General features: G+C 37.1%; 1 protein-coding gene across 1 annotated transcript; it reads left to right on the top strand.

The window, feature by feature from the left end:
* The first annotated feature begins 1873 nt into the window (after positions 1-1873).
* LOC121411871 (arylsulfatase-like) lies at positions 1874-21814 on the top strand. The gene is made up of 8 exons (XM_041604758.1): positions 1874-2128; positions 6678-6878; positions 8145-8294; positions 10783-10895; positions 16670-16892; positions 18877-19041; positions 19386-19689; positions 20137-21814. Exons 1-8 carry the CDS (start codon positions 1936-1938, stop codon positions 20567-20569), a joined length of 1782 nt encoding a protein of 593 aa, XP_041460692.1. The 5' UTR covers positions 1874-1935; the 3' UTR covers positions 20570-21814.
* Positions 21815-23146: the final 1332 nt, after the last annotated feature.

Below are 23146 nucleotides of genomic sequence, written 5' to 3' on the forward strand. Positions count from 1 at the left end.
CCATTGCATAACCCCTAAGGCAACACATTCCTTTCGACGTGGAAACAAACAAATATAATATTTCAGAGGGAAAATGCAAATTTCAATCCAAAAAAAGTGTGAAATACAGTTTAAAAAACTGCATTGTTAAAACTGACACCAATTGGTGTTAATAGAGGCCCACGCCCTAAGGTGTTAAAATTACACCCTACAGATTAAACATAACACCAAAGAGTGTCAATGTAACAACCTAAGGTGTTGTAATAACACCTACAGGTGTAAAACTAACACCACCAATTTAACACCAGTGTAAAATAACTGGTGTGGTCCTCTATGTACATTGGTTAACACCACAGTTGGTGCTGTGTAGATAAGAGCTTGTTTACCCACACGCATCTTTGAATATAATATAGACATAACAGCAATTGTTAGTTCAGGGCCTCGTCTTACAAAGAGTTACAATTGGTCGATCGTAACTCTATTGAAATCCATCCGTGTCATGTTTTTTTTCTACAGAAAATTTGCAATACATGAATTTAATTTGCATGGCGTTCCATGGTTGCGATTGATCGGATCAATCGGATCAATATAAGCTATATCATGAAAAAAAGAACAAAAATATGGCTCAACTTACCCCTTCTTCCTTTATACCGCATAGGCCTATCGACAAATACACAAATTATTAGAATTTCTATTTTATTTATTTTCATTAATCTATTTATTTACCACTCGGGGATGGAACGCCGTATATATCAGCCACTGTTTTTCACAGGGGTCCAGAATTTCTAGGTTTTAATTTGTGACGTCATATAAAAAACAAGCAGTTGTCCGTATGTTATGTCATGTAAATGTTTAAATTTCATTTTTAATGGTCTTTATTTGATGATGGCTTATTTTTTGTTTTCTTATTTTAGGCGCGGGTGTGAAATTATCGACTTCGGTCGTCACTATCGCCATTGACATCTGTGTAGTACTAAAGGTACAATAAAAATCATTTTCAATTTTCTGCAAAAAATGACATTTCATTCATTTTTACCATATAAACGTTGGAAAGCTGCTCGCATATGACGTCACAAATCAAATAATTAAGATTTTGATAACTTGTTTACATCATTGAATTCGACCGACAAGCTACCTAGACCCGCGGGCTGGGGGGGGGAGGGGGTACGATTATATGTCTATTGAAGGGTCGGTTCTAAGGGCATGCATGCTCACCCCTTCTTTTATTTATTCATTCTTATTTAATCAACAAATATAGCTACTTTTGTATTTGTTTCCCTGGCGCAATTAGACAAATATGCTGGGTATTATAGATTCAGAAATATGGGGAAAAGTCATAGAGATGTATACTAATTATATATATCTCTATGGGAAAAGTTCGAAATGAGAATAGTCATGATCATGAGCGAGCAAAGCGAGGAAGCAAAAAATTATAACTTTTTATAATTCAAATTCTGTATTTTAAAAGTGATATGAGACATCATCACAAATTCTTGGTCATGACATATGAAGGGCTATGTAATAGCATCAGATTATGAAACTATACGGTTTTATTTCAATATAAACATTTTTTTACTAGACGTTATTTACGATTTAAAGACGGCATGATAATAGTTGTAGGAAAATCAACAAGGTTGGTATATAATTTAAGCAATTATTGTTATAACCCATCGATTATTTCTTTTTTATTGTCAATGTAACTGGAATTCAGAGGGTTTAGTTTCGGGATGTCCGGAGTGGAAGTATCATGACCAGTGGCACGTTTCATGTCTACCAGCAAATCACCAACAATTAAAGCCATTATACTCGAATTATATCTACTAATCCGTCAATCAGGCTTCCATGTATGTTATCCACGAATACATAATAGACAACGCAACCTGACTTTATATTATTTTGTCATTTCCATTGACTTAGGTTGCATTAATTGTACGCTGTTTTGAGAGTGTCCGAACAATGCTACACTTGTCACATATCTTGATCTGTCTAGTACTTATGTATAAGTGTTGGAGTCCTGTCGAAGCAGATGATGATAAAGATGGCGGGATCGATCAAAGAGATAGATGTAGTAACCATGATCATGACGACGATGACGACAGTGATGGAAGACATGCATGGGGCGACGACGCAGACACGAAATGTAAAAGCAGTGAGTAATTTCATTAGACTGTTAGATATGCCATGTATACGCTGCTTGTATTATATTCATTAAATAATTTGTAACCAGTTCAACATTATTTTGTTGTCCAGGATACTACATTAAAAAAGGAATATAATGTAGCACTGTGTGTTTTTTTTTTATATATTCATAATGTTATTGTGACTTATTGATTAATTTTCTTTCGGAAAATTTGACCCCCCTCGGAATAAAAATTCAAATTGAATTTTGTAGTTGATTTTGTAATTTAAAAAAGATTGAGTGGAAAATAAGGGCGGATGCAAAGTCATTGTCAGGCACGGCAGCCATTTATATCACTCATGAAATAACAACATTTATGGCACAGCAAAAAAAATATACCCCAATAAAATAAAGCCAATTCTAGGAAATATCTTTTTTTTTAATAAGTTATCATAATCTTAAAGCTTATCTTTAACTTTGAAAAACTGCCCCAAAATCCTACCGTCCTAGTTTATAACTAAAATATTAAAGTGCATTCCATTAAACATAATGATTCGGAGATTATGAAATATAGATGTATTTTGCAGGATGAATATTGCAATTTTACATTAAATTTAATCGGATCAGGCACCCGATCAATGTAATAAAATAAAACATTATTTTGTGAATATTTTAAATTTTCATTTCATTCATTTCTGTACATTTTCAACAGATTAAAAATTATCATAAAAAATGCCGTTGTTATAAACAAACAAAATATAAATAAGTTTCATAGAAAGCAACTTTAACCTCAACTTTAATCTCAAAGTAATTTCATGACTTACATTTGAAAATGGAGAGGAATGCTCAGAAGCAAAGCATGCAGTTTTGCATTCCATGTTTACTTTGCTCTAGGGTCATGATGAAAGCTAACATTTTTTGAGGGAGCAGAACCAACATTGTTTATACGTAATAAATAAAAGTGTTAGTTAGCTAAAGCAACAAGCGAGCGAAAATGTTGTTTTCCCTTGTTTATCACAAAATAATGATAATAACATGCGTTTTAGTTCAGGACACCCAGAAAATAGTATATACATGTACATGGCCATGAATTGTGTTTGGTGTACGATTTTTTTCCCTCGTGTAAGAGGTTCTTTATTCATTCAATTTCCAACATGTAACATCCAGGGTCTTAGAGACAACATCCGAGATGTTGTCTACAAGAATTTCATATTCAAACACATTCCATGTAGAATAACTGTTGTCATGGTTGTGTGGTTTACTCTTAAAATGATTAATGATATACATCAAATAGATTGGATATTGAGCATACCCAAGGACTGTGTTTGAATCTACTGTTTTTTTCATGTGTGAAATCAGAACTAACTATTAATAATTTTTCGTTTAATATATTTTTTTCTTTAAACATTAAATTAATCAAATCCACAATATGTTTCCAGAAAGCTTATACGCTTGGGCATTCTAAAACAACATGAACAAAAGATTCTGTTGTTTTACAGAAAATACATAAGTTGTCTGTTACAATTTTCCACCTCCACAAGTTGTATCTATACGGTAAAATCCTATGAAGAGTTTTGAAGTTGAGTTGCTTTATTTTATCGTTTTTCATTGTCTTAAACTTAAATTTCAATGTGTCTTTCCAGTAAAATCAATTGCAAGGTTCGGTTTGCCTTTCCAGAATGTTAAAACATCCGGTTTTTTTTCTCAAATTCACACAATAAACTATAGAAATTGGTGTACGATAGTTGGTGGCGTTTCTGGCACCCGGGGTAAGCTTAAATCGTGCGAAGGAGCAAAGCGATCGAGCTAAAAATATATTTTACGCCATCAAATTAAGCTCAATGTCTGGTGCATTCATCTTGTTTATCATAAAGATTCATTATGCAATCATTTCCCCCTATATCTTTTGCGTTTTCAGCGCCACCTCGAATTGCCGCCATAAAACACGTCAGTGGTTACAATAATTTCTTATAATGTTTAATCTTTACAATGCTGCGAACTTATGAAAACGGAGTTTCAGAAATATTAGAAGGGCACTAAATTAAGCAACTCTGAAAAGAATCAAACTATAGGGAGCTAAGCGACCGAGTTACAAAAACAAATCTTCAAAGCCACAAAGGACAGTTTTAATACACATTAACCTTTGAATGAGGGGGGAGGATACTGTCATTTATATTTTATTTCATTTTGTGGGCCTCAAACTATCTGCTTATCAATCGCGTTTCATTATGTATCTTCATACAGGCGCGTATCGAGAATTTGCACCCGGGGGCCCGACCTAATTTTGGCGCCCCTGTAAACTTTTCAGAAAATAGCGCCCCCCCGCCAGGCAATCATAAGTGCCTTAAATGCATGTTGAATTATGGTATTTCATTATCACGTGAAAAAAGTGTAATCGTAGACCACTTTTGTTTTATGTGTTCATGAAAAAATCATGAATATGTTGCAATACCACTTTTTAAAAAGAATAAATGCAACTAGAAAGCATAGGATTTTAAACACTTTTTGGTTTCAATTTAGTTTATCTTCTCATCAGAGTGGTAGTCCCTTCTGAAACTTTGAAAATCCAATAAGTACTCTTGGTAATTAGCAATAGGATGGGTATCTATTTCAATATTTTATGCGAGCGCGAAGCGCGAGCTGACCATTTTTTAATTTCCGACCAAAAATTTGACATTCTAAGCACTTTTTGTTACCATGGTATCTATATTAATAATCGATGCGAGCGCGAAGCGCGAGCTGAAAATTTTTGATCATTCGACTCAGTCGTTGGACAGTTGTTGGAAAGTCTGAGCGGGATCGTCACCTTACTAAAAATAATTAATGCGAGCATGAAGAGCGAGAAGAAAATTTTTGATATTCTGGCCTAAAATTTGCACTTTTGGTAATCATGAACAGGATGGGCATCTAACTATGATCATTTGATGCGAGCAAACATGAGTTTGGCCTCCCCATGTAAAACATGAATTTGGCGCCCCGGTCAAACATCTAATTGGCGCTCCAAAATTCGAATATGAATTTGGCATCACCTCTTTAGATTGATCATGAATTTAGCGCGAGAGGACAAACATCAAATTGGCGCTCCTATGACATGTCGAACTTCAATTCGGCGCCCCTAGGTCGAACATCAATTCGGCGCCCCTAGGTCGACATAAATTCGGCGCCCCCTATATCGAACTTCAATTTGGCGCCCCCCTCCCCTAGGTTGAAAATAATTCGGTGTCCCTATTACGAATTTCAATTCGGCGTGCCGTTAGCGAAATTATTTTTTCCCCACTGCAGTTCTGGACCAACATATGAATATTCATGACTTGCGTCGTCGGAATACGAGTATGCATGCGCGTGGACTTGATCTTCATCTTTGCCTCGATCAATGGCGATCGTTAGCATTCATGTTGCATGTCCAGAATGAATTAGCATCCTCAAATTACCGGTACCCTTACATATTTACCTATATAGGCTTTATAGGCTTAGATCTATATCTATATCCAATTCTTAAACACTTATCAAACTAGCTGCCATTAATGACAAGACAAAATGCTAGGCTAGGGCTAGCGCATTAACTTTACCTCAAATATGGACCTGTCTTATCCCTAATACTAGGAGCCGACTAATGCAATGGTTAACTTCGAACTGGTTAATCCAGAACTTTACGTTTAATTAGGTTAGACCAATATCAGCTTATTTACCATGGACGTTATGCCGAACATAAATTCGACGCATTCTATGTCGAATATCATTTCGGCGCCCCTAAGTAAAACATCAATTCGACGCCCCCTTCCCTCTTCTTTTTTTCCCTTCTCTCTTTTTACCCCCTTTTTTACCTTTTCTTTTCACCTCTTAATATGCACCATAAAGAAAACTGAAGGTGAATATTTCCTTTTATGAACAGGAAATGGTGTTTATAACATGTATAAGTCGAATTGAATTGAATTTTCGTCAAGACTCAACTCGTCAATTTTTCTGTCACTCCCATTTTCCTCTCCACGCAAGCGACACGCCCCGCGACATGCGCACGCATAATATTCGTCAGAGATTTTGCCAATCATCTACTTCAATTTCAATACCGGATACAATGATGTATAAGTAGGAAGATCGGGTATACCATCAATATCATTACTCATATCACACCCGAGGTCAAGTAGCATTTTCAGGCGATGCATGATGAAAGGCAAATTCTGAACTGAAACCTGTTGAGAATGAAACTATATAAATATATTGAAACTGCTGAGAGATATTTCAGTCAAATCACTGACTTGGCAGCATTCTGAAAATTTCCAGTTGAAATTCAGGAATTTTGATTAAACTGAGAAAGCATTCTAAAACGCCATGAGATATTTATCACTGGGGGCCCTGCTGATTATCGCCCTGGTCGCTTTCGACCGTGTGGAAGGGCACAGATGGTTCGGAATGGGACGCCCTACTCATCATCATGGCGGTCATCATGGTGGTCATCATGGTGGTCATCATGGCGGTCATCACGGTGGTCACCACGGTGGTCACCACGGTGGTCACCACGGTGGTCATCATGGTGGTCATCATGGCGGTCATCATGGATGGCATCGTCCTCCCAAAACAGGTACAAATCGGGTTCCCCTCGACAAACCCAATGTCATCCTGATGGTTGCCGACGACATGGGTGTTGGAGATCTGACGTCGTATGGCCACCCTACCCAGGAGCCAGGCTTCATTGACCACATGGCAGCCAATGGCTTGAGGTTCACCAACGGATACGTGGGAGATTCTGTCTGTACTCCAAGCAGATCGGCTATTATGACAGGTAAGATGGGTCCTGAGGCAAATTAGGGGAAAATATGGCGGTCCATAGGGGAGAGGGCACTCAACCATAAAGGGCCTACTGCTTTACGCACTATATAAGGGCATGCAGGTTTCTGTTTATTTCGTAAGAATTACCCTACTTTATCAGCAGAATATATACCCTATTCGTGTATGTCTGTCTTTTTAATATCATTCTACAGTGCGTATCAAAAAAGTTTAAACTTAGAAATAATCCTCTAGTATTATATATTTGTATTATCCTGAAGCTCTTTTCACATTTAAAAATTAGTACAGATGTCCTTAAGCAAAAATTAATGACTATAACTGTTGAAAAATCTTTACGCTTGACTGAGCACCACTTCCTTTTGAAAATTTCGCGAAAAATGATTTAAGCAGAACTTGGAAATAATTATATGAATAAAAGTGGACTTTAATCATGTAGAAGTACGGACTTTAGCTTAGAAGATTGATTTGAAGATATCTTACCCTTTTATCTTGTTTCCTTGCCCAAAACTCTTCCTATAGCGCCACTGCGCCCCACCGTCCCAACACACTGAGGCCATCGTGATGATATCTGCTTTACACGGAGCTGTGATTCACATGAATTGGCTTAGGCTTGAATTTCCTTCTGTTAATCACTGTCAATCTTTTTAAAAGTGTTGAGAAACAAGTATTAAATGAAATATGATATGTAAACCCACTTTGAATGATTAAAAAAATCAGTAAACAACATGCTGGAGATGACTGAAATAAACTTTACATTCAGTTATGTCCTCAGATCCAACTGGCACAAAATAGGTTAAGGTTGTGCGTACCTAGGGTTGAAATGTTAATTTGGTTGGCAAACATGGCAAAGTTGTTACAAAATGTTTGAATGTATCTGTTTTATGTCAACTGGCTAAAAATGCAAAAGAATTCTTTGCGAAATGTACCGCACGGTCAGTTTTTTGTTCGCCTCTTTTCTTTGACACAGCGTGAAAATATGCATTTCTGCGGGCTTTGCAAGAATGGACAGTGCCCACTCAAGTGTAATATTCTGTCAATTTGTTTCGATTTTATTTGATAGATTAGACCCAGACCCAAGAATATATGTGAACAAAATTATTCCCATGTTGTATATTTTTCAATTCCCAGGACTTTTTCAAAATGTTAGCTTTTTATTGATACGCACTGTATAATACAGTATAATATAGAATACATATCATGCATGCATGCATATCAATATCATTCCATATTTAATGTACGATATTTATATTTAAAATCGCAGGTCGTCTCCCAATTCGAATCGGCACTTACGGCAACACTCGTGTCTTTCTGCCATGGACGACCACCGGTCTACCAAAGAGTGAGGTTACCATCGCTGAGGCGATGCAAGCTGCTGGATACGCCACTGGGATGGTCGGGAAATGGCATCTTGGTAAGTGATGAATGATGGTGATGGATGGTGGTGACGGTGGTGACGACGATGGTGATGATGGTGATGATGATGATGATAATGATGATGGTGGTGGTGGTGGTGATGATGATGATGATGATGATGGTGGTGGTGATGATGATGATGATGGTGATGATGATGATGATGATGGTGATGATGATGATGTTGTTGATGTTGATGATGATGATGATGGTGGTGGTGGTGATGATGATGATGGTGGTGGTGGTGGTAGTGATGATGATGATGGTGGTGGTGGTAGTGATGATGATGTTGGTGGTGGTGGTAGTAGTGATATGATGATTATGATGACAATTTCAAACCTAGCTGTACAATATTTTTAGAAAGAGCTGTCTTCTATTTTTTTCTTCTTGTGGACCAAACGGTAGGCCTGATAATCATACTTCCAGAGAATATTTGACCAGCAAAGAAACATTTACTAGAGAATCAGTCATTAATCAGTTTCCTCTTGTGAAAATTGGCAAGCCAAAAAAAAACCCCAACAACAACAACAAGAGAATGTTAAGATTAGATTAACATTTATTTGGTATCAGATAAAAATCAAATTACAATAATATAATGTATATAAACAACGTAGTACATAAAATACCAGGATTGCTAAAAAACAGTTAAAAACTTGTAAACAAGCAACCCTCGACATATGAAAAAAATAATCAAATACAATGAGAATACAATTACATTAGATACAAAAAATATACATAAAATAAATAACGATATAAATATAACAAGAAAGTCATTCGAAAACTTAAGAATTAACTAACATTAAAGAAATAATAAGAATCATTCAGCATAATTTGAATATATCAATAAGTGGCAAGTATTGTCACCTTGTATACCTGCCCCCTTCCTCCCGTTTAAACGACCCTGAATATTTATGTTAAAGGGATCATTCTTATACTGGCAGAGTTCATCTTTTTTTTTACTTTCAACTCTCAGGATGGCGGCCTGTTTACTGGCTTTCTGTATAATGACGCCCTCTCTCGCGCCTGCACTAACCTGGTCAGAACTCAATCGGACTGTATTCACGAGAGAAGCAATTAATCAGGAAAACGACAGCAAAGTCCCAAGTTTTCTTTTTGTCGAATACCTTGCAACAATAAAATTGTTAACGATTCTTGCAAAGTTTAGGCGAAATTTTTACAAAATCTGTGCGAATTACGTGCAAAGAACAGGTGGCTTTAAAGCAGACGACGTGGGTTGTGCAAGTCGTCTGTAGGAGGCCCCGGGCTATAGGGGCTTGGGTCGCTTGTCTCCCTACCCCCCCCCAAAAAAAAAAAAATCACGACCAAAAAAGAGCAATGAAAAGAAAATGAAAAGAAAAGGTGAAATATGATATTATTTTCTGAATATTATGTAAAAATCTATCACAAAAATTGGATTTGTTAATAATATCAACATTTTTGCTCGCTCGCAACTTTTTAACAATTTTGCCCGATACGATTTTTGAAGTAGTGAGAAAAAAAGAGAAAAGAGCAAAACAGAGGGAGATAAGGGAAGAAGAAGGAAAATGGGTATACAGAGAGGTACGGATCCAGAGTCGGACTTTTACATGGTACTATTTTTTTTTTTTAATGACAAGGTTAAAAAGGGTCATCCCTAATCGCTTTTTAAATCATTTTACGGAGTGCGCAATGAAAGCATTCTACGCACCGTCCTTCCGACCCCCTACCTCCCCAGGATCTTTAAATGAAATAGTCATGTACTTCAACCAAGTCATGCTATCCAACTGAGTAAGGCGTCATATAAAGTTTGCCCCCCCCCCCTGTACGATCCCTCCCCCATCATTAACTCCTGGTGCCGCCTATGTGCGCATATTAATATTTTAGAGATAAGTATGTGAACCACGTAATGAATAAGTGCGGGATGTGTGTTCCCAAAATATTTGTGTCAAATTCCCGCTTACCTGGAAACAACTCCTGCGAGCAATATGGACAGGGACTCCGACCCCTGCGATCGTTTGACTTTTTACTTTTATCAATTCCCTTATATCGAATTCGAAGCCTTTGCCGATCATCCGTTAGCCCGTGAAAACTGCACTTTATATGTCTTAAAAAATGTGGATTATTATAGTTTTAGTCATAAATGTCATTAGTCATATACATGCAGTCTTCAATACTTTTGAATCGTCATATTACACGAATCTATTTTCAAGTGGAATAGTGAGACAGGCCTATTTATCATTCTTTATGCAATGATGGAATTAGGTGATCCAAAGCGCCGTTTTATAATGTTTACTAATGTTTAGTGGTCCTCAAGTATGTCGGGTCCATTTCTGATGACTCTTCCTATATAGGCCTAGACTGCTTATTCAAAACTGTCTAATAATTTTCTTTAAGTATAATAACACAATAAAAATAAAATGATTGAATATCGCGGTCAGGTCAACCGAGATGCAGCTGTGTTTGTATATGAGTATATACACCACTTCTATTTTTTTTTTTTTGTACTTCAGGAATCAATGAGCACACTTCATCCGATGGGGCCCATCTTCCTTACAATCATGGTTTTGAATTCGTGGGTCATAATCTCCCCTTCACCAATAGCTGGAAGTGTGACGATACCGGGGTAAGTCAGTCGTAGAGGGAGTCTTCAATGTTCCTTCACTGTTCCTTTTGTAAATGATTTTTAAAGAAAGTAAATGTGTCATAGCTAAATCTAGAGACATCCACGAACAACAATCCTCGTTGGTCAGACTTGGGTATTCTTTTCACTGTGGAGAATGTCATTAATTAAGATGAAAAGAAAGTCATTGTGTTTCTCCCCTGCGAAGACTGCACTGGACAACTCTACTTCTCCTGACAAAGATATAAAGAGTTTTTACCATGTTCACCTTAAAGTTTGCCATGATGTCGATTTCATCTTTTCTTGCCCAAACTATACTGACACATCTTTTTGTGGTCCATTGATTTTGAGCTTCGAATTTATCAAGTCTATAGCATTTTGAGAGACATCTCAGCTTTAAAAAAAGTCTTAAAATCTAAAAATAAAAGAATAGATAAGTTTCGTTATAGCAAATTTCTAATTTGCGTGTGTGATTTAGTGTTCCTGGGCCAGATGGGTGGGCGATTTAATTTTTTTACCCACCATGTACTGTATGTAAAATTGAAATAACCGGTTTTGCAAAATAATATGTAACAATAAGAAATCAATATTTCTACATATCGAGTTTAATATTCATGATGAAAACGTCCCTGATGGCAGTTCTGGGAACAAAGTTGAAATTGGCAGGGTCATTATGTATTGTGACTCTGACTCCAAAGGCCCGTTTATTGTAAGTTTGTCATTAACTATTACTACCATGGATACCTTGATTGTGATTGGCTGCTGAACCATGTTTTTACCGTGGTAGCTGTCATAGTGGCAGAGTAACCATATAGTTATAACCCCTTATGAAATAGGCCCCCGTCAGGATTAAGGCACCAAATAGGGTGCACATATGTCATTGTTTTTACTGTAAGATCCAGACCGGACCCGAAAATGAAATTGACAAATCATATACCAATTTAAAGCTTATAAGCTAATATACAGCAATGTATACGCTTTATGCATTTTCACCGCTTCCCAGCTGAGTATTTTGCTTAAGAATATTCCAATTATCGGGCTTCGAACCCCGCTTAGAAAATAATAGGCTTTAATGTGCTTTTCACCTGCCTCGAGACCGTGACGTCACGTTGTGTAAGAAGTGTCCTGATTCCATAGGTTTGTACATAGAAAAACTGTGTGATTTTTTGCTTTTGCAGATAACGCATTTCATTCTCTTCAGTCCTATCACAGAGGGATATCACATATTTTTTTTCTCACAAGCTTGAATTTATGAAATCTACAGTTTTGAAGTAGTTTTTGCCATATTTTATTTCCTGCTTATTTGGCGCAGATTTCAATTCTATCTGCATTTAGATTATGTATAACAACTAACTTTTCCTGACATAGCAATTTAGGCCCAATAAGAGCCAAACAAAGAAATCACAAAAAAGGTAGTGAATAGTTGTAGGTTTACAACAATTTGAACAGTGAATAATTTTGAGTGCCATTTTCATCTGAAAACGAAAAAAAAATGGATTCCTAACATGGAAATGGAAGAAAATACCCAATGCTTTTGTACACAAACCTATGGCATCACAACCCTCCAGACACAACGTGACGTCATCATTTCCAGGCGACATGGGGGTGCTCAATCGAAGCGTACTTTGGAGGAGCAGTTTCTTTGATTTTTATTTAATACTTTTAATTATTGGAAGGAGATATATGTAATATTTTTTGGTATATTTGTATTGTATGAATCATTACCTTTATTTTGATGTACGATTGTTTTTACACCGGTCAGGGTCTTGAATTATGCAAAATTTTATAACTTCCTAATTTTACTTGCAATCTTTATGAAAATTTCAGCCTTATGCTTGTTTTATTATTTCTTCACATTTAAAAGAAATGTTTGTTGTTTGTTTGCATATATTTCCATATGAAAATAATAAAATAGATATATGTTCAAATTTATCAAATCTTATGTAGATAATATGAAATATGGTGGATGGCCCATTTCAGCGGTATTAACAAAATACCTCTGTTCTTCTATGGTGTCCTTTAAAATCTTTTTAGATTGGATGGAATAGGCCTTTACAAAGTCATATAAAAAGATAACAAACTTCTATTCTTTTCTAAGGGATTACATTAGAGTAGATTGTATCCTCTACATGGTTGAGCAGACATAGCTTTCAATTCACCAAGCAAAGTGAATAGACTTTTTATATTTAACCAGTTACGCTAGACTTTATTCAAACGATTACAAGACAGTACCAAAAGGTGGGTCACAGTTCATAATTCCGGAGGTTCGAATACTTAGAAGGGTCGATATTATTCAGTAAAATTGGGTTCATTGATCGAATTAAAGTTTGTTTTTCCGAAAATGAAATAAGGTTCGCATGTTATTCTTATGAGATTAATTTTTATATAAATGTATACCTTTTATATTCAGGCTGTCGAACCGTACTTCATTCTCGCAACTGGGTCTCGCACTAGTGACGAATATTCTGAATAACGAACCTTATTTCACTGTCGATTAATAAATCTTCGGAATAACAAACCGTATTTTCTTTTCGCTTTGATCAACGAAAATTGCTTTACGAACAAACATCTTGGTAGGGGCCTTTATGCAATTTGCATATTTCTGATTTACGAACCTTCGAAACAAACGTCACGTCAAAATGTGCGTCCACAGATTTTCCTGATATTTTTTACACTAAAAATATGATCATACGGGGACTGGAAGTATCTTCACATTTCTGTCAATTGCTATTCATTTGGTCATTAGAACATTTCTTACGAAGCGGAAAATCCCAGCAGATATAAAGTCGATTTGATCGACCCAAGTTTATTCAACCATGCAGGGGCGGATCCAGCTTTTTATAAAGGGGGGTTGGGGTGGTATGCGAGGGAGCGTAGCGACCGAGTCCAAGCGAGCGGAGCGAGGGGGGAGGGTGTGGGAGGGGTGTCCCCCCTCCCACAGTAGGGAACATTTTTGAAAATCTGTGTGTGAAAATGGCGTTTTCTTGCATCTAAAACACCACTATTTTTGGTATAAAGGTCGTTGCCAAATTAACCCCCATGAAAATTTGTAAAATTAAGTTGCATTTTCCTGCAATGTAAGGCCAGTTAACAACACAGATATAAAGAATTGAATACCTTGGAATGAGCACTGTTAGCCTAATACTGCCAAATTTTGACAGAAAATCCCCAAATTCGTTTTTCATAAAACTCAATATTATTTTCATTCCCAAATATTTATTTTTCATCCCCAAAGACTTCAACAATCTCCCAATTTTTTTTTTTTAATGTGGGGATTATGGGGATGAGAATCGGCAACGCTGGCCTAGCTTGTTATTTGGGGGTGGCCCGTGTCCTCAAAAAAGCTGATGGTGGGGGGGGGGGCAAGGGACTCTGTGACATTATTGTTCGCCCAACCCCCCCCCCCCAAAAAAAAAAAAAAAAAACCAATAATAATGATAATAATAATAATAAAAAATGAAATAAATACATAGAAATAGAATGAAATAAAATTACAAGTTTAAAAAAAAGATAAGATTAAAAAAATGGTCCCCGGATTTTTTTTTTTTTTGGGGGGGGAGGGTTGCAATCCCCCAACCCCCCCCCCTCTTCTGCCATGCATGGATGTAATTCAATGCTTAGTTCAGTTCTGAGGATTTCAATCAACCTATTGTAATCTGCTTTGCTCTCTTTCCTCAATTTTAATTGATACACAGTAAACTCTCGGTGGAATGGCACATGGAAAGTCCGGGGTTCGATCCCCGGCCACGGCACCTATACCCGTGAGCAAGGCATTTATTCTACAATGCTCTTTTATCCTGCTTTAAAATAAATGGAAACGCTATATACATTATTGATTACTAGGTGTGCACTTGTTTTAAAAAAAAAATCATAACTACAAGGGTCTTGATTAATCTGTGTAGATTTCAGACCTAAATACGGGACATTCTAAGCACTTTTCTAATCATGAACAGGATAGGTAATGCACGAGCACAAAAATTTTGATATTCTGATCTAAAACTTAATAATTTAAGCACGTTTTAAATAATAAAAAAAGCTGCGTATCTGAATAAACATGCGTGCGCGAGTTCAGATTTAGACCTAGAATAGGGCATTATAATTCCTTTTTTTTATTTTGAAAATCAATAACGCGAGCGCGAAGCGCGAGCTGAAAATATTTGATATTCCGATCTGAAGCGGGTGAATTTAAGCACTATTTCAAGCACTGTGTATAGGACAATTATGAAGAGGGGTCGGGGTTTTTACAAAACGTCGTTCGTTTTCATTATATTTCTGTCATTCGTCATACCTACCAGATTACCAGGGGGTGCTGCCTATGTAAAATAACACACGCAGCACCCAAAAGATAGATTTTGGGGTGCTGTAGCACCACTGCTTCCTAGGGCCACGCATACCAACAATTCTTAAGTATAAAAAATGTTTAGAAAGCGTGTAATATTCAGTGACTATGATTACTGCCTGACATAGCAACGGAATTCTTCTTACTTACATATTTGTGAATGTGACTATTTTTTCGAATCCCCTACCCTGTTAAATAAAATAAATTTATGTTGGACATTCGATCTCTATTGGGGGATGTTAACAGCGTATAACTTCCAAATTACAAAACAAATTTCGCTTTATTGGAAAAATAAAGAGGTGCCACTTTTTCCTGGCATGTTGGCTCGCCAGTAGAGTGCCGGCTTCAGAACGGGAAGTCGTGGATTCGAATCCCAAGTGATAATAAAGACTTTCTAATACAGGCCTACATTATACAATTTTGCATTTTCGGCAATGTATACAATGTTCGATTCTTCTCGTATCACTATGACAGTGGTATTTGCTTTATAGTCTCCGACCCTCTTCTCCATTTCATTAAACGAAGGAAGCCGACAGGTATGCACATCTTCAAGCAATGTTTTAATTGATATTTTAAAACGTTGATATGGCTTGACAATATTATACACAGACTGCTCCTAATGCCTTCAATTTCATTTATCCCATTTTATTTATCTTTTTTTAGTTTTGTTTTTATCTTGGACCCCCTTGATTTATCTCGACCCTCTTATTATCTTGACCCTTACACATTCTGCTCTAGCATTTTTTTTTCTCTCTCTTCTGGCATGCGTCCTCCTCGTCCCCCTCTCTTTCTTTCCCCTCTCTCAATTCCTCTATTCCACACATACTATCCTGTCACCCCGGGGGGGGGGGGCACTTCCATTGACGAGTGGATACCATGCGCGACCATCGGGTCTCGAAAAGCACCGTAAACACGTAATTTCCATATTCTGAAAATGCACCCCTTAACAAGTATTGGCGTGTGAAACCCTACCCTTAACAAGTCTTGGAAACAAAACGATACACTTGGCAAATATTCCCTGAAACGAACCCCTAAACAAGTTTATTGTTACGGGTCCTTCGGTCGTCGGCTTTAACTTATTTGGTTTGGTATGACCCCACCTTCTACACCTTGCGCAAATCGGACTCTAAACACGAAGTGTTGGGGCAAACAGGACATCCTTTATAAAACATTTTAATTTTGTTTTATCATCCCCACAAATTCGACCCTAAACACGTAATTTTCCTAGCGAAATAGATACCCTTTTTCATTATTTTTGTGTTTTTGACACCTTTATCACGTTTCGTACGTAACGTGCCCTATCGTAAAAAAGACATCCTTTTTACGTGTTTTTTTGGTCGCGCATGGTATCCACTCGTCAATGTAAGTGGGCCTGTCACCATCTTCTCCAGCTCCCTGTCCATCCACTCTGAGCATCTTATCTTTCTGTCTATTTCAGCTCCACTTGGACTTTCCGAACACCCAAGCCTGCTACTTGTACTACAATGCCACCCTCAAGGCTCAACCGTATCAGCATCGCGGTCTGACGCAACTCTTTACGAATGACGCTGTTCATTTCATCAATCGAAAGAAACGGGAACCGTTCTTCCTCTATGTTGCCTTTGCTCACATGCACACCAGCCTCTTCTCCCATCCGGACTTCGCCTGTACTTCCCGCCGCGGTAAATATTACTTCTCATACTGTTTTTAATATAGCCTTCCGTCATAGGCGGCGGAAGCAGAGGGGGGGGGGGGGGGGGGGTCTGCCCCCCCTAAATTCGTGGTGGGGGAAGCCCCCCCTAAATTCTTTGTCGGAAACTTTTTTTTGCTCGTCAATTTTTTTTTACCTGTGTCCATCCCAAACTTTCAGGTGGACCCCCCCCCCTAATTTGTTTGGCTTCCGCCGTCAATGCCTTCTGTCCATTTGTCCTTAAAGGTCAAGTCCACCTCAGAAAAATGTTGATTTGAATCGATAGAGAAAAATCAAACAAACACAATGCTGAAAATTTCATCAAAATCGGATGTAAAATAAAAAAGTTATGACATTTCAAACTTTCGCTTATTTTCAACAAAATAGTTATATGAACGAGCCAGTTACATCCAAATGAGAGAGTCGATGATGTCACTCACTCACTATTTCTTTTGTTTTTATTGTTTGAATTATACAATATTTCAATTTTTACGAATTTGACGATTAGGACCTCCTTGCCTGAAGCACAAAATGTTAAAATAATGGAATTCCATATGTTCAGGGAGGAATAAAACTTCATTTCACATGACAATGACGAGAAAATAAAAATATTTCTTATTTCATATAATAAAATACAAAAGAAATAGTGAGTGGGTGATGTCATCAACTCTCTCATTTGGATGTAACTGGTTCGTTCATATAACTATTTCGTTGAAAATAAGCGAAACTTTAAAATGCCATAACTTTCTTATTTTACATCCGATCTTGATGAAATTTTCAGTGTTATGCTTGTTGAATTTTTCTCTTTTTATTCAAATCAAGTTTTTGTTGGGGTAGACTTGTCCTTTAACAGTGGGCGATGTACACAATGTTTAATTTGATAAATATCTGCTTCGCCTATATTCTAATCAAACTAGTATGTCAATGTGGCTAGGCTGTGCGCTTGAACTCAGTCAACTCACTTTTCAATTAATTAATAAAGCGATTTTTAAGTAGCACCCGTCTCATACGAATGGGCAGCGGAAAACTGAAAATATTAGTTGCATAAAGCCGTGGTCGCAAGCCGCCATATACTTGCAAGTGCGTGGTGTTTACTTGCAAAAACGTTGGTAAAATTTGGCGATCCGTACTTGGTGAATATATTCTCTATACTGATTTCAGAACAAAATGAAGCAGACACGCCGTAGCATGGTCGCTACAGATTCACCCCAGTATTGGTGACGCGTGTACCCTGTACAAGAGCACACCGAGTGAGAAAGGACAACGTACATGAGTCGCACGCGTAGGTACGGCCTCTGTTAGTACCCTAACATGGAAATCACACGGACATTGTACGTTGTAACATGGACCTATCACAGGTCCATGGTTGTAAGCATGTTTTAGCACACGCATGCAGCTCACTTCCAATCTCATGCCCAAAGGACATAATATGATGTGATGCCGACACCACATACAAAGATTTCCTTTTAATCTTTCTTAATATTATTAAGAAAGATTAAAAGGAAATCTTTGTATGTGGTGTCGGCATCACCTCAAACTTGAAGTAAAAAGTCCACTACCGCTTTGGCACTTACAGAGGCGTCATCGTGATAACTTTTGAGACTCTTGGAGATATGGAGCAAATTGAGGACTTAGTAAAGAAAGTATCAAAGAGCAAGTTGAAAATTAAACAGCGTCTGACCCACTTTAATGCGGATCGAGGTAACTGGTATTATCCCTTATTGAGCTTATCAGGGACTGTGTAAAAAGGTGACGTCATAGCCAAATTTGCAAATTGGGATTATCTGACAGAAACTAACATGACTAATGTGGCACCAAATACAATATACAGACATTTTCATACTTCAAATATTTTTGTTTATATTCTGAACCCCACATTTTCCCCCAAGATGAATGGGAATTGAAAATTTCATTGTTTTCCTCTTTTCTCCTTCTCCCCCCCCCCTCTCTCTCTCCCTCCCCCTCTCTCTATATAGGTCGCTATGGTGACAATCTCTTGGAGATGCATCAAGCTGTTAAGAACATCACCGATGCTCTAGAAGACAACAAAATCTTGGACAATACTGTGATTTTCTTCATCTCTGACCACGGTCCACACCGAGAGTACTGTGAGGAGGGCGGGGATGCCAACGTGTTTAGAGGTATTGTAGAATGAACTGTCTTTACATCTTATTTTTGCAGTTGATATGACGACATCTTGCTTGTGATTATTAAAAGAAATCTGAAAATATTCGACTCCGGTGAAAGGAAAGCTGAATTAATGTATGCAAGTCATTCTGAATACAGTGAGCAAAATAGACACAATTTGTCAATTTGTCGAAGTTTTTCAAAGGGTTACATGATAGATACAAACAGATATAGGGGTGGTGCCTTCAACAGGACTATGAAATGGCTAGTTGCTCATTGTGGAACTACTTTATTCAAACTCAGATTTATTAAGGAACCCTGGGAAAACAACTTTAAAACTCATAAACTTGTCTTTTAGGTGGTAAATCGCTCTCGTGGGAGGGTGGTCATCGGATCCCCTACATCGTCTATTGGCCGGGGACAGTCAAACCCGGTATCTCGAACGAACTGGTCACATCCATGGACATCATCAAAACCGCTGCTGATCTCGGTGGGGCGCCCTCTGGCACATTTCCAGAAGGTCGGGTGGTAGACGGTAAGAGTATCAAGGGTCTGATCCTCGATCCAAAGACACATAAGTCGCCCCATACTGAAGGATTCTTCTTTTACTGTAAGAACAACCTAATGGCTGCTCGACTTGGACAATACAAGGCACATTACAGGTGAGTTTACAGATCTTGATAAGTCAAGGACAGATGATTCGAGTGTTTTTTGGAGAAAAAAAAAACAACGTGAAAATTGTTTTGCTCTGTGTTTTTTTAAAGATAGTACCCTTTTTGTAATTTGCTGGCAACTCTGTTCTCATCATGACTACCACATCAATTGATTTTGATCACATGTAAAGTAAACAAAATTAATTCTTAGGTGTTTGCTCGAAAAAAATAGGTTTATCTTATTTGTAAATTGTATTGGATTTGCAGACCAGTACCTTCAAATTAGACCAGGAAACGTAGGCCTACCGTACTTTTCGTTTGTTTAAAGAAGTCCATAATTGTACATCAGATAAATATGATAATCAGTATGCTGTTCATTGTAGTCCTTTGTGTGCTTTGAATTTCATTTTTGCGATAAACATTAGCCCAATGAAGATAAACGATTGATTTCAACAGAACCCAACGTGTACTCGATCAGCCCACGTACGGTGAGCGCTGCGATGGCGGTTTCCCGATCGAAGACTACTTCGACTGCAACGAGTGCGAAGGCGAATGCGTGAAATTCCACGACCCACCCCTCCTTTTCGATCTCTTCCAAGACCCCGGCGAGGCCTACCCGCTCAACGTGGATCAGTTCGCCGATGAATTGGCCCAGATCCAGGAAGCCGTCAGGGTACACAACGCTTCGTTGGTAGCGGGAGCGCCGCTTCTGGACTCCTTCGACATGTCGATCGTACCCTGTTGCAATCGCGACACAGACTGCATCTGTAACTACACTCAGGATCCTCAGATACCAGAGTGCTACGAGTATCTTATTGAAGTATCCAACAGACACAAGAACCCGACGACGCCCGCTGTGGTTGGCCCGCCTGTAGTTCCTCCAGCTTAAGAAGTTCCTTAAAGAACACCCGAAGAAAAAGTTGATTAAAAAATGAGAAAAAAAATCCAACAAGAATAACACTAAATCTTTCATCAAAATCGGATGTAAAATAAGAAAGTTAAGATTTTTTTAGTTTCGCTTAATTTCTATTCACATCCTGTTCGGTATAATGAGGGAACTGTTGACATCACTCACTATTTCTTTTGTATGCCATTGTCCTGTGAAACAAAGTTTTATTCCTCCATGGCCCTGAGATATTACCATTGTTTTAATATTTTATGGTTCAATCTAGTTGGTCCTTATTGTATTATGTAAAAATGAAATATTGTATAATTCAAACAATAAAATACAAAAGAAATAGTGATTGCAAGGACATTATCGACTCTCACATTTGCATGTCACTGAATTGTGCATAAAACTGTTTTGTGAAAAATAAGCGAAATTTTAAATATTGTCGTAACTTTCTTATTTTACATTCGATTTTGATGAAATTTTCAGCGCCATGCTTGTTTGATTTTTCTCTATTGATTTAAATCAACATTTTTCTGGGGTGGACTTGACCTTTAAAGTAGACCCTAAAAAGTAATCATCCGTCTACATCACAAAAGGTCTCATAGTCCGTCTCATTTTTTTCATACCCACCCCCTCCGTAATTCCTAGTAAATTATATTTTCATGATAAAGTAACACGTTTCCAGAGTAAATATTTATATATACGCTATTTTCTGGATTTGGTAATTTGATACCCTTTTTACTTCTTATACGTGAGCGCATCATAACACCTTTAACGCGTTGACAACATTATAAATGTTGATCCCCACCATATCCCATATTGCAGAGATCGTAGTATTGAAGGAGAAAACCCATATACTTAGCTAGGATCATCATTATTTGCGGGTCAAGATGTTGCTCATCTTAGCATTCTTATACGTAATTTAATTACTATTGCATTTCTTGCGTCTCGTCTTTATATATTTCAGTACATAAAAAAAGAGTATTATACGGTATATCTTCCAATTAAAAGTCTATGAGAAACTCTTGTGGCCCTATCTTCCATTCATGGTGGAAATTTTCTTCCCTACAAGCCCACATGGTAATTCAGGTACTAGATTTTCATTTCTATTCTTGACCAATTCGATTCGTGTCTTATGGCTGTGTTGCTCTCATGATGAAAAATAGGCCTCAAAACATTTCTTTGCTATCCTTTCTTCTGAGAATAATAAAGAATCCGGAAGATTAGAAAACTTTGACCACACATACCAGTCTCGTATGCTTTACTTCCCTCGTGTAGCCTGCATTATATAGAGAGAATAAAATGACGGTTTGGGAGAAAATGAATAATCTGTCGGGGGGGGGGATTCAGAGAAATCTTTATTGTGAACAATCCATACAAAAAGCCACAACATCAATTTGATTTTGATAAGTTAAATAACCCAAACACACAATAAAAATAGAAATTTAGAAATTAAGAGTGTGTGACGTAATAGTCTCTCTATTTTGCGTATATACCACCCGTGTTATGCTCGAATCTTAGTGAGATTGTGTGAGATTATTATAACTTTATTTTCATATCAGCTCTCAGGGACGGCGGGGAAATATGTAGGGGAGGACGTTTCAAATGTGATGTCATCGATTTTTTTTTCAATGGAATACGGATTGGCCAACGTATTATTCTATGAGGAATTCTTTTGTGAAATTATTTTTCCCTTTTAACAAATGTTATTGTTTTAATTAGCGTAATTAGCATAATGCGCTAATTAATTTATGAGCAATATTTACATATAACATATATTCCTTTGTCATCAAGAATGCCCGAAAACATGAATAGTACAGCTATCCTATGATTTCCTATGACTAGGAATTCATTTATGACATTATTTTTACCAATGCAATTTTCGTAATTAGCATAATGCGCTAATTAACATAATATGTGCAATACATATATATTCCTTTGTCATTTTATATTGAGAAAGCTTGAAAACATAAATAATTACAGCTATCCTATGGTTTTCTAGGATGAAGAATTCTTTTGTGACATTATTTTCCCCGTTTAACAAATGTTATTCTGTAATTAGCGTTATCAGTATACTGCGCTAATTAACACAATTAACAATATAATTACATATAAATATATATTCCTTTGTCATTCTATATTTAAAAAATGCCCGAAAACATGAATAATACAGCTATTTCATAGTTTTCTATGACGAGGAATTCATTTATGATATCATATTTCAATTTACACTATGTTAATGCTGTAATTAGCTTAATTAGCATGAGCTAATCAAAGTGGAACGCCTCTGGCAGTCTCGCGTGCATTACGCGATTTGATATAGCAGCACTTTTGACTTTGAAAACAGCAATTGCATAAAATATTCACATAAGAAAGATTCATATGATGTCCATTTATCCAAAATGGCCTTTGACCATGGTCAAATGACCTAACACGTGTGCAAAACATTCCTTATCCTTGATTACCCATATGTTTATGTTTCATGAACTAGATCCATAAACTTATGATGCCAAGTTAAAAAATACCACTAACATGGCCAAAGTTCATTGACCTTACATTACCTGTGATCTTGGT

The sequence above is a fragment of the Lytechinus variegatus genome, chromosome 1, assembly GCF_018143015.1.
Source record: "Lytechinus variegatus isolate NC3 chromosome 1, Lvar_3.0, whole genome shotgun sequence".
NCBI lineage: Eukaryota > Metazoa > Echinodermata > Echinoidea > Temnopleuroida > Toxopneustidae > Lytechinus > Lytechinus variegatus.

What these genes read in the sequence shown, in the direction of transcription:
- LOC121411871 (XM_041604758.1), top strand. Translation starts at nt 1,936, where the DNA reads ATGCTACACTTGTCACATATCTTGATCTGTCTAGTACTTATGTATAAG. An exon ending in GGAAGTGTGACGATACCGGG is followed by an intron (nt 10,896 to 16,669) that starts GTAAGTCAGTCG and finishes TGTCTATTTCAG; the next exon opens with CTCCACTTGGACTTTCCGAA. An exon ending in CAATACAAGGCACATTACAG is followed by an intron (nt 19,690 to 20,136) that starts GTGAGTTTACAG and finishes TGATTTCAACAG; the next exon opens with AACCCAACGTGTACTCGATC.